The sequence below is a fragment of the Squalius cephalus genome (assembly GCF_949319135.1).
Source record: "Squalius cephalus genome assembly, chromosome: 14".
NCBI lineage: Eukaryota > Metazoa > Chordata > Actinopteri > Cypriniformes > Leuciscidae > Squalius > Squalius cephalus.
Window position 1 is genome coordinate 2,990,865 of NC_137135.1, and position 15,823 is coordinate 3,006,687.

The following is a 15,823-nucleotide window of genomic DNA, read 5'->3' on the forward strand; positions in this document are numbered from 1 at the left end:
TTGTATTTTTAGGGGATTTTATGGTACTACATTATATTTATGCTGTATTTATAATCCATTTATTCACTTTTTGAGCATAGACCTGAAAATTACATTTCCAACTTAAACTGGTAAATCTTGAATGCTTCAGAGCACAGACTTCAGTCTGATCTCTTTTCAGAGACGACACTCGGCAGATTATTGATGAAGTGAAACAAGTTTTAAAAAGTGAACAAACTTAAAAGTTGCAGAATTTTATATTTATTGTAATGAAAAACATGCAAAAATACTATTTTAAATTTTTATATGAAATATATATTTTCAAAAACATGTTTTACTCTAAAACAGTGAGAAAATCAAAGCCATAAATCAAATGTGCGGCTGATCTCTCAGTGAATGAGCATTCAGTGAGAGTGTGTTCGGCTGCAGTACCAAACGCTTCCACTAGAGCACAGATACTCAACAGGCGGCCCGCGGGCCGCATCCGGCCCATCGGCATTAATTTTATGGCCCGCGTCATGCAAAAGATGAACGCACTTTTTTTTTATAATTTGAGCTCAAAAGTTACGCGAATATTAGACAGTGTGATTTTTATCTATGTATATTGCGGACGGGCGATAATCCGTTGGTCGATTAATAAAAAATAACATTCATCATCGTCATTGTGATGTGTGTGGAATGTTTAGTGAGACTTTATATAGCTACTTGATATCTCCGAAATGTACCATTAACTTGCTAAGCGCAACAATAGCAAAACAAGCGGTAAAACTGTCAGGCAACTTGTGTGTGCGGCGCGCTATGCAGAGCTCGTGCATTCAGAGCTGCGCACTTTCACAGCTGATTCGGGTGACGTTAGAGCTGATCCGCGCATCTCTACTGCAGTGTGTAGCCTAATTAGCCGATGATCCTCTTAACAGCATAAAAAACAAAATTATTTTCAAAGTGTCAATGGGTTATAAACAGTAGCAAAAAGCACTCCCATTACAATTACGAGCTGTCAATACGTCAATGAGTTCGCGACACTCTTGCAAAACCTCCAGTTTTAACCTGCAGTTTTGTTCGGAACGGGGCACGGCTCGCATGAAAAACTGATCAAAGCTGCTTCTGAGCGAATTCTGACAAACTTAAAAGTTTGTATACTAAAAATTTGTATACTAAAAGTTTGTATACTTGTATACTATTAAAAGTTTGTATTAGTATACTAATAATAATAGCCTTATAAATTTGTAAAGCGACCCTGTATAATGTCATCTAAAGAAAACATATAATAAATAATTGAACATTTGATGTAGGCAAATTGCCTATATATAGGCCTAATCAATAATTGTTAAATATTTAAATATAAAGATAATATATGAAGAGCTCTTTTCCAAAACTTGATAAACGCCATTTTTAAAGAAAGGTTTGTGCTTTCTGTTTGAGGTCTCTGTGAAAGTTTGAAAGTCTTTTAGTGCCGCTCACGTCCGTAATGGAGAACTGTCACGTAACATTGTTTTTGCCTCATAAATGCAAACACGAAAAATAAAAGACAAAAGACTTAAAAAAAAAAAAAAAAATATATATATATATATATATATATATATATATATATATATATAGCGTTATAGCGTTTTGGAAAAAAAAAAAGGATGGATTTATAGCGTTTCGAAAAGAAAAAAAATTAACTCTGTTTGAATATGAACTCCTTTTTTTTTTTTTTTTGCTTAATATTAATAATTAATATTGCTAGAAAACTGTTAATCCACTTTTTGTTCCATATTTTTTATTTTCATGTTCAGTATTAGCCTACTTTAAATAGGACAAAGACTAGCAAGACTTACCTAGCAAGGTTTTTAAATACTCTGAGTATGAACTCTCTTTTTTTGCATTAATATCGCAAGAAAATTATTAACCAAATTAACATTTTTATTTTATGTTCAGTATTACAGTATTCAGTATTCAGTAGAACAAAGACTAGCAAGACTTACCTAGCAAGATAGGTAATAAACTGAATTTCTATATAAGTAAAAACTGTAAATATTGTCATAAATAAAGTTTTACGATGCAAGTTGTAATTTGTGGCCCTTCACATTTAATATGGTTTAAATGTGGCCCCCTTGGCATCTGAACTTGAGTACCCCTGCACTAGAGGAAACTCCTCTCACTCATTTCTAATGCGCCCATTTCTGACCGACAGGAGCACAAGTGTTTCTTTCGGGACCATTTAACCTGTTCCAGTCATGTGCATGAGTTTTGTGTGTTCACACAGCAAGTGCCAAAACCTTTACCAAGTTTCATACCATTCCGATGAAGAAAAAAATGGTAACACTTTACAATAAACTTCATTAGTTAAATCTATTGCTCATGGTTAATTCATGTTAGTTAATACACTGTTTGTGTTACTTTATTTGTTAATCATTGTTAATGTTAGTTAATAAAAATCCAGCGGTTCATTGTTTGCTCAAGTTAGTTCACAGTGCATTAACTAATGTTAACAACATTTGAATAAGTATATGTTGAAATCAACATTAACAAAGATTAATAAATGCTGTATAAGTGCAGTTCATGCTAACTAATGTAGTTAACTAATGAACCTTATTGTAAAGTGTTACCAAAAAAACAAAATCAAACATTTAATGCAAACTTTTTCAGTCCAAAATGTCCGAAGAGCACCAGGTTTGCCAGTGGTTTGACTGAGAAGCACGCTCACCTTGGGCACGAGGTACTGCTGGTCGGTGCTCACGAGGGTGTAGGCCTCGGCCCGGCCCAGCTCGCCCTGAGGGAAGTGAGCGTTCATCTCGTCCCCGTCGAAGTCAGCGTTGTAGGCCTTGCAGTTGGAGTAGTGCAGGCGGAGCACCTTCTCCCCGGGCAGGATGCGAGCGCAGTGGGCCTGGATGGACGGCCGGTGGAGCGTGGGCTGGCGGTTCAGCAGGAGCACATCCCCGTTCCTGATGTGGCGGTTCACCTGACAGAGACATTCCTCATTAGACCCTCAAATAACATGAAACGCTCATGTCGACGGTAAGCGTCAGTCAAAGCTACTATATTAAAGCTGCACTGTGTCATTTTTAGCGGCATGTAGTGGTGAGTAGGGCTGGGCAAAAAATCTATTTTTCAATTAATCGTTTTTTGTTTTTTTAAAAGTGGTCCATTCAAAATTGATTCGATTGGAGAAACGATTTTTTTCCACATTTTTTTATCTATCACCCAGAAGCCAGTGTTAGTTTTCCTCCTCTGTTCAGGCTTGCAGTCTCCATGTTACACTAATGCTGGGAGATTTTATGTGCGTTTAATCTTAAACATAAATTAACCGGATTGTGTTTGATCGAGGCGTTCTGTTCTCACTCGTCCAGTTTCCAGCATCAATTTTTCCTCTTGCATTAAAATCCTGTCTAATCATCGTATGCATCTAAAATATAGAGTTGGGTTCTGTGTTAATGTACCTAAAATAAAAAGAGTTTAATATACAGGTTTGTGGCTCTTAAATTACTTTTTATTAATTAACCACTTGTAAACTTATGTTCACTGTTCTTTTTTATAAAAATAGGATTTGTATTAAATCTATATTCATTGAGTCGAATCGGGAATCGAAATCAAACTTAGAATCGAAATCGAATCGAATCGAAAGATCTGAATAGATACCCAGCCCTAGTGGTGAGGTTGTGAACTGCACCCAACAGAAGTTACGGTGGACGACAGGAAGTGATGTCGTCGTCTGAGACAGCAGAGAGCAGCCAGTTCAGCAATGAGGTTTCTTTACAAAGATAAATGAAGAAATTAGGTTTACTTGATTATTCAGTAAAACGATGTTATTGTGATTATTATTGTCACCTGTTCATCATTGTGTCAGTGTTTTATTCGCTGACTTTAGCTAGCATCTTTACACGAAGAACAACACAGTGACGAAACGCGTTTGTCCATTCAGGGCCACTGTAGAAACATGGTGGCGCATTTCAATGTAAGCGGACCCGACTGATTTAATGGTCATGAATCAAATAAATATCAGTGATTTTACAATGCGTCTCACGTATCCGGCCATCATACTGCCATATCAAGCCTGTCCCGACAGCAGCGCATGCTAGCCAGGCTAGCGGACTCACGATCTTCATGGGCATCTTGTGCTGGCCGGTGGAGGGGGTCATCAGCTGCTTGGCCACGGCCTCTCTCTGGGTCGCGCTGGAGCTGCTGAGGATGGTGCGCGACCCGTCTTCATTGATCACCATGGAGGCCCCGGGGTGCACATCGGGCCCGTTCAGCACCGCCTGCCGCAGATCCTTCACGTTCCAGGGCGTCACCGGCTGCGGGTACGTCAGCTTCGTAGCAAACACCTAGAGGAAGCACATCAAACTACTCTCAGAAACCCCACATTTCAATCGGACGCTTTATATAGCCACTAAACTGGACATTTCATGGCTGGCAAAACGAGTTATTACAGCGACCTGACTTCAGTATCTGTGTATGCAGAATATTTCACATCCATGTACAGTTCTCCTAAGTTTACATTCCTCTTGTTGAATATGCTAAGTATAAGTATATAAGATGTTAATATTTTTAACACAATAAGAGGGATCATAAAAAATTGCATGCACCAAAAGTACATAATGGTGACCGTAAGTGTTTTTTTAATTTTCCTCCACTCGTGTCTAAGGCAGCCCATTGAACCGTATGGTAAACAGTTGTGAGATTTGGCACACAGATAGAGGACCGTCTGAACATTAACCATAGCAATTTTTGAGTCTCTAACTCAATCCCTCTAGCGCCACCAACTGGCCAAATTTGCACTCATGGCTCAAGACGAAATCTCGAAATTGTTTAACAGTATTCAGACCAAAGTTGGTGTGTGTTATGACAACCATGACCTGAGAATACCTGCACAGTTTTGGTACAGTGCCACCTAGTGGTCAGGAGATATGCAAAATTGACATTTTTGCTTAGTACTTTACAGTTTGGGCAATAATAACCAGCTGACCACACATTTTCCCTTACATAACATACAAAAACACTAGCAAAAGGTCAAATATGAAAACTCACCATTGGTATTCCAATCTCATTGGTTTCGATGTACATATCAGGACAAATGACAGAGCGTGCAGCGAAATCCACTCGCTTTCCCATCATGTGCTTCCTGAACAAGCCCTCCTTCTTCTCCAAGAGCTGAGGGACACATCCAGAAGAAACACACATTATTGCCCACCTTCTGATATCATGCTGGATTCTGGGCTGTCCTTCACAGATAGCCTTGAGCGGGAACACTAGGAGCGGTCACACACACTGACCTGACGGACGCCTGGGAACTTCTCAGTCATGAGCTTGTCCATGTCGCTGTCGAACACGATGTTGACGTGACTCTGCAAGCGGATCCAGGAGCTGTAGAGCTTGTCTGTGAGAGTCACGCCGGGAATGCCCACTAAGAAGGACTGGTCGATCTCGCTGCTCTCTGTGGCTTCATCACCCTGAACAAAACACACATTCGTTGTCATTTGATTCAAATGATTCAAGTTCACATTGATACGCGGAAGCAACAAAAAAAAATCTGTATTATGAGTTTTTAAAGCCAGACAAGAAAGGTGGAGAACCTTTTCATGGCTTATTGTGCTTAAAGTCCCCCTGTGGTCAATAATTTTATCCCTTAACACTCATCTTTGATCACTAAAATGACATATTTAAAAACGTATTCCTTGAAAAACAATTATTCATGCCTTAAAATAGCTTGAATGTAACCTGGCCTCATTTAGTATGCGCGGTTCTATGAATATGCAAATGAGCCCCGCCTCCACTCACTCATGACAACATGGTTTGTCTTAAAGCAGATTAAAAACACCACATAGACTTATAAACAACATTAAACGCTGGATTTTCACCACAGGGGGACTTTAATAACTCTAACATCAAACACATCCCACTTTATATTCTCATTTATGCATGTTTTTTTTTTTTTTTGTAAAAACAGAAATTTGCCCAAATATCTGCTTTCAAGAAGATAGGTACGTTGTTTATGAACATCAAATGCAAGTGTGATGCATCATAAAAAAGACTATATTAAATTCCACAGCAGGAATGCTTGATGAAAATTACCACATCACTAAATTGCTATAATTCACCGTGAAACCCATAAATGAAGTGCATTAATCACTTGTTAACATAAGTTCTCTCACCTCAGTCATCTCTCCGCTGGTTTTCTCACCAGCGATTAGTGCGAGCAATTTCTGAATGGTGTAATTATCCTTGATCACGTACTGCAGGTTCACAGTCTGTCCATTGGTGAACATCTGGTCTCCCAATCGATTAACAGGCCTGAACCTATCAAATGCCACACACACACACAATCAGCCAGTTAAAGATCTCCCTGTAAGAAGAAGAAACTACATGATCATCTTATACAGGACATAAACTTACTTGCATGGAGGAACCACCAGCACATCCAGGAAGAAAGCATCCGGATTGAAGTCCGTCCCGGAGTCGCTCATGTTAAAGCCTGATAGCAGATGCTTCAGGAAGAAACCTGGAGAAGTCGTAAAGACCCATCTCAGAAAACCGGCTTTATTTGCATTACGAATCCTAGGAAGAGAACTCAGCCAGTCTTACCGTCGTTCTCCCAGAGTTTGAAGATGTGCTCCCGCGCCACACTGGGAGTCAGGAACCCACGCTTGGTCAGCTGGTGATCCTCTGGAAGCGAACGCAAACACACACACACTGAATCACATCTACACACAAGATCTCTGAGAGGATTACTGTACTGTACTGGTCTGGGTCACATTTCCCATTCCAAAATACTTCCATACTTTCCCAGACTTCCCTACTGATATTTCAGATCCTATTTAACACAGGGCTCCCACACCTCGGTTAACTTCACATTCAAGGACCTTTCAAGGACTTTCCAGGTCCAATACCCTCAAATTCAAGGACTTAAAGTTACGGTTCGGAGTAAAATCAACCTAGGGTCCTTTGCACTATGACCTCGAGCCAAACTCCCCCCAGAAGCCTTTTTACCCTTGGCTGAACATTATTAAAGTTAGAGCTTATTTAGAGATATCAGCCGGATGGGTTAGTGCAGGCGCTGATGGATCCAGTGATGTATCTGGTAAATTACCGCACTAATAATGCCCAGAATGGTACCAGACTTCTACAGTAGTACAAATAGGTTCTGTACTCATAAAACGAGGCATTGGAAAGTTTGTAAGTACATCAGGAGTTTATTTAAATAACACTTGCCTGACGGCTAATACGTCGACGTCACTTCAGTGATTTGGGAAAAGCCTGTAAAAGTCCTGGCAGAAAGCGATGGATAAGGATGCAGTGTAACGACGCCCAGAGCATAAAAACGTTTCGCTGAATTTTGAAAGTTTTATAAATGCTTGTATTTTCAGATCAACACTTAAAAAGTGTTTGGAATATCATCCATTTATCAATACATTTTTTTTTTCTTTCTTTTCTTTACTTTATTTATATAGCACAAGTAAACACAACTGAAGTTGACCACTGTGCTTTACATAACAAGAAAAGCATGAAAAGGAGAAACATCACAATTACACAATATAATCATACCCACATAAAACATTAAAATTAAGGAAATGCCAGTTCGAAGAGATATAACTTTAGTTTAAGTTTAAACTCATATAAGGAAGTCAACGATCTCAGCGAGGAGGGGATGCTATTCCACAGCCTCGGACCGATAACAGCGAAAGCACGATCCCCTCTCGACTTTAATCGAGAATGTGGCAGGGACAAATTAAAATTACTAGAGGACCGTAGACATCTACCAGGCACATTCACAGTCAGAAGTTCGGATAAATAAGAAGGTGCAAGACCATGTAACGATTTAAAAACAAGCAACAATAATTTCAAGTCAACCCTATAGCGCACCGGCAGCCAGTTAAGCGACAATAAAATTGGAGTGATATGTTGTTCATGTCTGCGGACCCCAGTTAGGAATCTGGCAGCAGCGTTTTGGACCATTTGAAGCCTTGTAATAGAAAACTTGGGTAATCCTGCATATAAGGAATTACAATAATCCAGGCGGGACAGAACAAATGCATGTATAGTTCTTTCAAGCTCTAATGGTGATAAGAAAGACTTTACTCTGGATAGCAGCTTCAAGTGATAAAAACATGATTTAACTACTGTGTTTATATGTTTGTCAAGCTTAAGAGAGGAATCCAACGTAACTCCCAGACTCCTAACGGTAGGTTTAATATCACAAAATTGGTTTGCAGCAATAAAGGTGGTTTTTCCATTTCCTATGGAGGGCCCAAACACAATAGCCTCAGTTTTGCTTGCATTCAGATGTAAAAAATTTGCGGACATCCAGGATTGTATTTCATTTAAACATGCAAAAAGGGTTTCCAGGCCCTTTGAGTCAGTACGTTTAAAAGGCAGATAGATTTGAGTATCGTCTGCATATAAATGAAAAGACACTCCATATTTCCAAAGAATTGATCCCAGCGGTAACATATATAATGAGAACAAAGTAGGAGCCAAAATGGAACCTTGTGGAACGCCACAGGCAAGAGGAGTTATAGATGAAACAGAACCTCCAATGCTAACTGAAAAGGTTCTATTTGTAAGATAAGACGGACATTTCTACGGAGTGTTAACTTCACTAGCTTTCCCCTCACACTAGGGCTGGGAGGTGTATCCAGTTTGTACAATATATCAATATTTTTCTTTTTGAAACGATATGGAATGAGGCAATACCGTTTATATCGATACAGTCGTTTGATACGAGCACATCTGAGAAATAGCGGAGGACGCAGTGTGAGCTGTGCAGCGAAAGTAGATACAATTTGTCCTAAACATGTTATATTATGGGCTTCAAAATAACTGGTAAGATATAGTTGCTGATATAGATGCTCTGACAGATACTGTTGCTGCCTGACAGACTCGCGCTGCTGAATGTGTTTGAGATGTGGTGCTTTCCTCAGTGCTTAACTTATATTTCACAGGTGTATTCTCCATCTTTAAATGTTAGAAAGTCAAACAAATACATCCATCTCACTGTCAGGAGAGGACGAGCTTCTGCAAGCGGATCTCCGCTAAACTCAAGCTTCCGTGTACGAGCGCGCCAAACAGACAAACAGCAGCGCAATAACTCTGACTAAAATACACATACTGCTGAAATATGTGTTGTTGGAGACAATAAATGTGGAATTTTAAACCTACAAGCATATTTTTATGAAAGTGACCATTATAATGGGGTAATCAAATTCAGGCTAATATAATTAGTTTGTTCTTTTGTTTTTATTTTCATTTTTAGTTCAGCCTTTAGTCAATATAAAAACAAAATAATTAGATTGTAATGTTACATTGTTAGAATGTAATGTGATTTTAACCACCTTTTTGCACATAATATATTGCATAGCCTACATCATACTATACATACTCTACTATGTCATATCACTATATTTGTGTCCATTTCCTTCAATATCAACATTGTTTGTAGGATATCACTGGGCTGGATGTCAAATAACATTTTTTTAAATAAAAAGGCCTACAGATTTTCTTTATCCATATAGAAAAACGTAGAAAGTACAGAGATATATATTGCCATTTAACCAAAAAATACAGAGATATGAGTTGTTGGTCATATGGCCCAGCCCTACCTTACACCTGTGAGTTTAGCACAGGGCTTTTACAGGCTTCTTTGCTTTATTATAGTCAGCTACTCCCAAAACACTGGTCACTAAATGATCACAAACTTTCGGCATGCCAGCTCAAAACGCCATAAAAAACAAGAGAAAACCAAATATATTCCCATACTTTCTTCCATACTAATCCAGACCTGGACATTACTAGCATCTAATCCACACTGCATGATGTTCTGATGGCTGATTTCAGAAAGAGTGCATGAGAACACGATCTGAACTCACCGGCCTGTAGTGAGATGGAGGAGATGATGAGTTTGCTGTTGTGTTCTTGACGCACGGTCACTCTGATACTGAAAGACACACACACACACACTTTCTCACAGCAGCTCTCACACAAAAGGTAGAGAGTATGCTTCACTTAAAAATAAGAGAAAACAGGAAAAAGTTGAGCTCCTCACTTGCAATTGGGACATTTCCTTGCGGACATGTGTGTTCTCCAGAATCTGTGGATGAGACTTATCTTCCTCTCACACACATGTCTGATCTGAAGGCAGAACAGATGTATGAGATGCACATATAAGCTGCACAGAGACGACACTAGAGATGAGGAGAGGGACTCACAGGAGCGGTGTGCTGCTTGTCCGGCCTGGCTCTGAGGATGGGGTTGATGAACGCATCCAGAGTTTCCTGGATCTCTCCTGGGGTCGGCTGAGCGGTGACCTCCAGCAACTGGCAGACGGAGGCAGAAGCACAACATGTGAGCACTTGGGTCTCATAAATAGGGTTGGGTACCGTTGCAATTTTAATTTTATGCTTATCGATTCTTAATTTCGATTCCAATAAGGTAAAAAAAGATACCTTAGATATCATTCACATTTAGTCTTATAGCAAAACATTTAATTGTATCTGAATATCATGAGCAAAACTCAACAGGCTCAGGAACACTTACACGAGGAGCGTTTGCCTGAGGTTTAGAAACACCACAGAAGAACAGCTAGACTAACTGATATACACTTCAGCATTATTAAAGACAATTAACACTCAGTGATTAAAAAATAATGTAATAAATTAGCAATCGCAGCAAATAGACACAACTGAGCAAATATACGACTGAAATAAACCTGGTATTCAGGTTCAGAAACTAATCAAATGTAGAATAACACTGAACTTTATTAATAAAATATACATTAGAAATATAGTTACAAAAGTTATTCAGTGAAGAACGAGTGAATCTTCTCTGTCTTTTGTTTGATCAGTGTTATTATAGAGACGCCGCAGGAATATTAGTGCTGTCACTTTAAGAGCTGCACAGATACACACACTGATCCAGTACTGATACACACACTCCTGGGCCCAGTTTTTCAAAAGTAATCCAGTGAGATTTCGGATCACGGATTGGATCAAATCTTGGAAATGGGTTTTTCAAAAGCAAAAGAGGGATTCTGAACTAAGATCAGATCATGTAATCCGATCTTAAATTTGATCTGGATCAAACCTGCCCTTTGGGTTTTTCAGAACTTTGAACTCGGTTTGGGATCTATTTGATCCAAAAAAACAGGATTATCCTGATCCCATCAGAAGGGTGGATTCAGTTGTGATTTTTCGAACCAAATAAAACCAGAGAGGTTTTTTTTTTAAGTGAATGATCACGAAATCAATGTTTATTGATGATATATACATTTCTTCATATTTGAAGCATATATGAAGCATGTCACATCTAATGAAATATGGTAAAACAACAAAATCTGCAATTTAACATTATAACAAAATAAGGAAAGTAAAATGTTTCTGTTTATTACAGTGTTTCTGTTTCTTAAAATTAAAATAAACAACGGTTATTTGTGGCCACCGGTATTTTGCCAACTGCTGTTCTTTGCTAAGCCAGTAGGCTACACTGTTGGTTCCATTTAAGGCTCTAGTAAACAGGATTTGGTGATCCTGAAAAGTTCCTATCCGGATCAGATTGATCCAATCCGATGTTGCTTTGAAAAACTGGCTCAAAAGTAAGATGGATTACGTGATCACGGATCACAAAAAAAAGGATTACTAAATCCGGATCAATTTTATCCGGATTAAACCTTTTGAAAAACCGGGCCCTGAAGCACTGATCCAGTACTGATACACACACTCCTGAAGAAAACAGTGTGTGAGTCGTCTCTCGCTTGAATGGTTTAAAGTCATATTGAAATGCTCACAAAAAAATTGATAAGAGGAATTTAAATTTTTATTTTATAACAAGTATCTGATTCCAGAAGCTAGTCCTGAATGATCTGACGAGGAGAGCTTTGAGCGTGTCTGACCTGGTTGAGCACTTGCTCGAGCTCGTACGCCTCGTTCAGCGCCCCCACGTCCAGCAGCTTCAGCTGGCCCAGCAGGAGGTGCAGAGCCGAGCGCGGGCACAGCATCAGGTGGCACTGCAGGCACGAGCCCCGGATGAGCATGAACAGATTCTGTGAGGAGAGGGAGATCAGGGCTGGAGGAGATACACTCAGACATTCTGCTAACTACAAGTCAACTCACTCTCAGCAGAGTATTAGACGACTGTGAGGTTAGGGCTGGAGTAAGCTGACACACACACTGTCGATCAAACGTTTGGGATCGATAAGATTTATAAAAGAATTATCTTCTGCTTACCAAGCATTTAAAAAAAACATATATATGTGAATATACAGTAAAGTGTAATTTATTCCTGTGATCAAAGCTGAATGTTCAGCATCATTACTCCAGTCTTCAGTGTCACATGATCCTTCAGAAATCACTCTAATATGAGGATCTGATGATCAAGAAACATTTATGATTATTATCAATGTTGAAAACAGTTGTGTAAAAAACATTTCAGGATTAGAACAGCATTTATCTGAAATATAAGCTTTTGTAACATTATAAATGTCTTTACTGTCACTTTTGGTCAATTTAATTAAGAATAAAGTATTGATTGCTTTTATTTCTTTAATGTTACAAAAGCTTTAAATTTCAGATAAATGCTGTTCTTTTGAACTTCCTATTCATCAAATAATCCTGAAAAAACTGTACATTTCAACACTGATAATAATCATAAATGTTTCTTGATCATCAAATCCTCATATTAGAGTGATTTGTGAAGGATCATGTGACACTGAAGACTGGAGTAATGATGCTGAACATTCAGCTTTGATCACAGGAATAAATTACACTTTACTAGATATTCACATAGAAAACAGATGATTTACATTATAATAATATTTCACAATATTACTGTATTTTTGTATTTTTAATCAAATAAATGCAGCCTTGGTGAGCGGAAGAGACTTCTTTTAAAAACATTAAAAATCTCACCGACCCCAAACTTTATGGCAGTGTATGTGCAAGTTTACGTACAGTCAGCAGAATATGTCTAAAGTTAACCACTGAAATAAAGTGTTACCCAAAACTATTAAATCAGACAGGATCATGATCTCATCACAATTCAGTTGTTTTGTTTTTAAAGGGACAGTTCACCCGAAAATGTCAATTCTGTCATCGTTTACTCTCCCTCGTGTCGTTCCAAACTCATCAGACTTGAAACACAAATGAAGATCTTTTACTCAGATCTCAGAGATCTCAGTCCCTCCACTGAAAGTCTGTTCACCAAAAATGTTCATAAAACGATTGTAAAATAAATACATATTTAGAGAACGCGGTTTGAAAACTTAATATTTAGAAAATCAGACTTCTGAAGAAGAGACATGAACACTTTATATGATGAACAGAATTAATTTAGGCTTTTATTCACATAGAAACATTTTAATTAAATCTGTTCATCATATAAAGTGATCGGGTTTCTTCAGAAGTCTTATTTTCTAAATATTACGTTTTCAAACCGCTTTCTCTGCTCTCGTGAACGTGTTGGAGATTAATATTTTGTAAATAAACTGGTAAATAGTATTTTTGTGCAAACAAAGCTCTTGCGTCGCTTCATAAATTTGAGGTTAAACCCCTGGAGTCGCATGGATTACTTTAATGTAGGGGTGTAACATTCATGTCACAATATATCGCAATACAAAAATACAACAACATGTATCGTGGATAGTGAAAATATATATTGTGTGTAGTTCACCCAAAATAAAAATTACTGTGTGAGAAAAAAAATTCAAGTTTTCAGAGTTGTAGTGTCAGTTCTACATTAAACTACTGTATATAATGTTGAATATAATGTATAATAATGCACTGGGGGAATATGTGTGTGTCCTGATAATGCCAGATATCTGATGTTACCAGTAAAAGTGTCCGACATTATATTAAATATATCTAGTCAGTGAAAGAGTTCAAGCATATTCATCTACAATAATTCAGTGTTTTCATCTTCAGGATCATGAATATTGTTATTCTGGCGTCTCTATTGTCCTGTGCTTTGGGTTTCAGCACCAAGACCATCATATTCATTTACACACACAATGTTATATCAGATTTAGCATTTTAATCAGTTAATTTTTTTATAACCATTTATCATATGTCTTGAAGTATCGCAATAATATCGTATTGTGAGTTCATATGTATTGAATCGTGACATGAGGGAATCCTTACACCCCTACTTTAATGACGTCTTTCCTACCTTTCTGAGCCTTGAAAGAGGTAGTTGTGTAGACTGTCAATGGAGGGATAGAAATCTCTCAGATTTCATCAAAAAGATCTTCATTCAAGGGTTTGGAACGACATGAGGGCGAGTAATTAATGGCAGAATCATCATATTAGTGTGAACCGTCCACCCCGTGAGAGCAGAGCTTACGGTGAAGAAGAGCGGGTTGTAGACGGGCAGCGGCAGCTCCACGAGGCCCAGGTGTCCCGGACAGCTGTCGTAGTCCTGCATGCAGGTGGAGCAGATCTCCTTGCTGTCGGCCGGGCCCAGGGCCAGATCGTACAGCCCGTTCGGGGCCGCATTGCCCACGCCGTCCAGCAGCTCCGGGTTAGTGACCGTCTTCACACTCAGCCTCCTGAGACACACACACACACACACACCAGAGGATGACAGAAGGTCAGCTCATCTCCCTTCATCTCTATAGAGCTTTATACAACTCAGATCTGCTTTCAAAGCAGCGTCACAGGAAAACAACAAGTACATGTACAAATTAACTAACATTTAACTAGATTGTATGCTGTAGAAGTATAGTATATTATAACGTATGCTGTAGAAGTATAGTATATTATAATGCATGCTGTATAAGTAGTATATTATATAAATACAGTAGTCAACATTTAATGAGGATCAAAACCTTTCATCAAAGTTATACATGAATTTTGGACAATACCCGTTCTTGTCTTAGGACAACTTTGATGATCTTCAAATGTTGACTACTGTAGTATAAGTATATTCTTAGTTCTTGATAACCAATATATCAACAAACGAGCCCTTATTTGAAAAGTGTCATCATTTCAGTGCAAAACTGTGTAAAGTTATTGAGTTATGAAGTAGTGAACTACTTTCAGGAATTATTGAGCTTCTTGATTGTGTTACTGCTTATGTTTGACTCAAACGTAACTTAATGTTTTAAACAGCATTTAGCGTGACAGCATATGGATGATGTTGTCACAAAGCTCCACATGTGTTGTTAAATGAACTGTGTGTTTTGGTAATAACGCTTGGAGTCTTTAGTTTACAGTAACATGCAACTAATCTCCGGCTAGCTGAGCAAGTTAGTTGTGCAAGTATTATTATCATTACCTTAATTCCTTAGCGTCGTACAAGCCAAACGACATGCCCTCTAATCGCCTCCATGGTGTTTCTTTTGAAAACTGCATTTTGTTAATAAACCATGTACATTAGAATAGAAATCTCTCTGTATTCCCCATGTGCGTCAGGTAGAGCTGTAACATGTGGGAGCGCGTGCTGGACGCATGGACGAGACCAAAGAACACGGAGGGGTAAATTAGACTGAAACATGAACAAAAGCGACAGAAGCAGAGATGTTGACCTAAGGAACAGTGGTAAATATTAATTATTTGCTAGTAAAACACCTGCATATTAATATTCTACGGGGATTTAGGACGAATAGTTTTTATTATTATTATTGTTTGGTCAGATGGTATATCCCGGCCGTAGAGATTGGTAGAATTGAAATTAGTTTGAAACTTTCAGAATATTTTTTTTAACTCTTCGCTATTTATTTTAATTCAATGGTTATTAAACTTTCTCAGTGTCATTATCAAGACGTAAATTATTTTCCACACCGCGATTTAAGTAAAAATTTTACGGTCAAGTCACATGATACCTGTTACTTTACTCAGCGCTGACCAGAATGGACCAATGACAGCCCGAGGTTTCTTCA

The 15,823-nt window shown here is 38.4% G+C and overlaps 1 protein-coding gene across 1 annotated transcript in view; it reads right to left on the reverse strand.

The window, feature by feature from the left end:
- The window catches only part of polr1a (RNA polymerase I subunit A), a 36,820-nt gene extending 21,413 nt beyond the window's left edge, over window positions 1-15,407 (reverse strand). Inside the window, exons 1-13 of the mRNA XM_079892663.1 lie at window positions 15,220-15,407; window positions 14,287-14,491; window positions 11,843-11,992; window positions 10,164-10,271; window positions 10,001-10,086; window positions 9,825-9,892; window positions 6,544-6,624; window positions 6,355-6,460; window positions 6,114-6,258; window positions 5,235-5,411; window positions 4,990-5,112; window positions 4,059-4,286; window positions 2,669-2,923 (exon numbers count right to left, since the gene is read on the reverse strand). Coding sequence (XP_079748789.1) covers window positions 2,669-2,923; window positions 4,059-4,286; window positions 4,990-5,112; window positions 5,235-5,411; window positions 6,114-6,258; window positions 6,355-6,460; window positions 6,544-6,624; window positions 9,825-9,892; window positions 10,001-10,086; window positions 10,164-10,271; window positions 11,843-11,992; window positions 14,287-14,491; window positions 15,220-15,296 — 1,809 coding nt within the window. The 5' untranslated portion in view covers window positions 15,297-15,407. The remainder of the gene's footprint in view (window positions 1-2,668; window positions 2,924-4,058; window positions 4,287-4,989; window positions 5,113-5,234; window positions 5,412-6,113; window positions 6,259-6,354; window positions 6,461-6,543; window positions 6,625-9,824; window positions 9,893-10,000; window positions 10,087-10,163; window positions 10,272-11,842; window positions 11,993-14,286; window positions 14,492-15,219) is intronic.
- Between the last annotated feature and the right edge of the window lie 416 nt (window positions 15,408-15,823).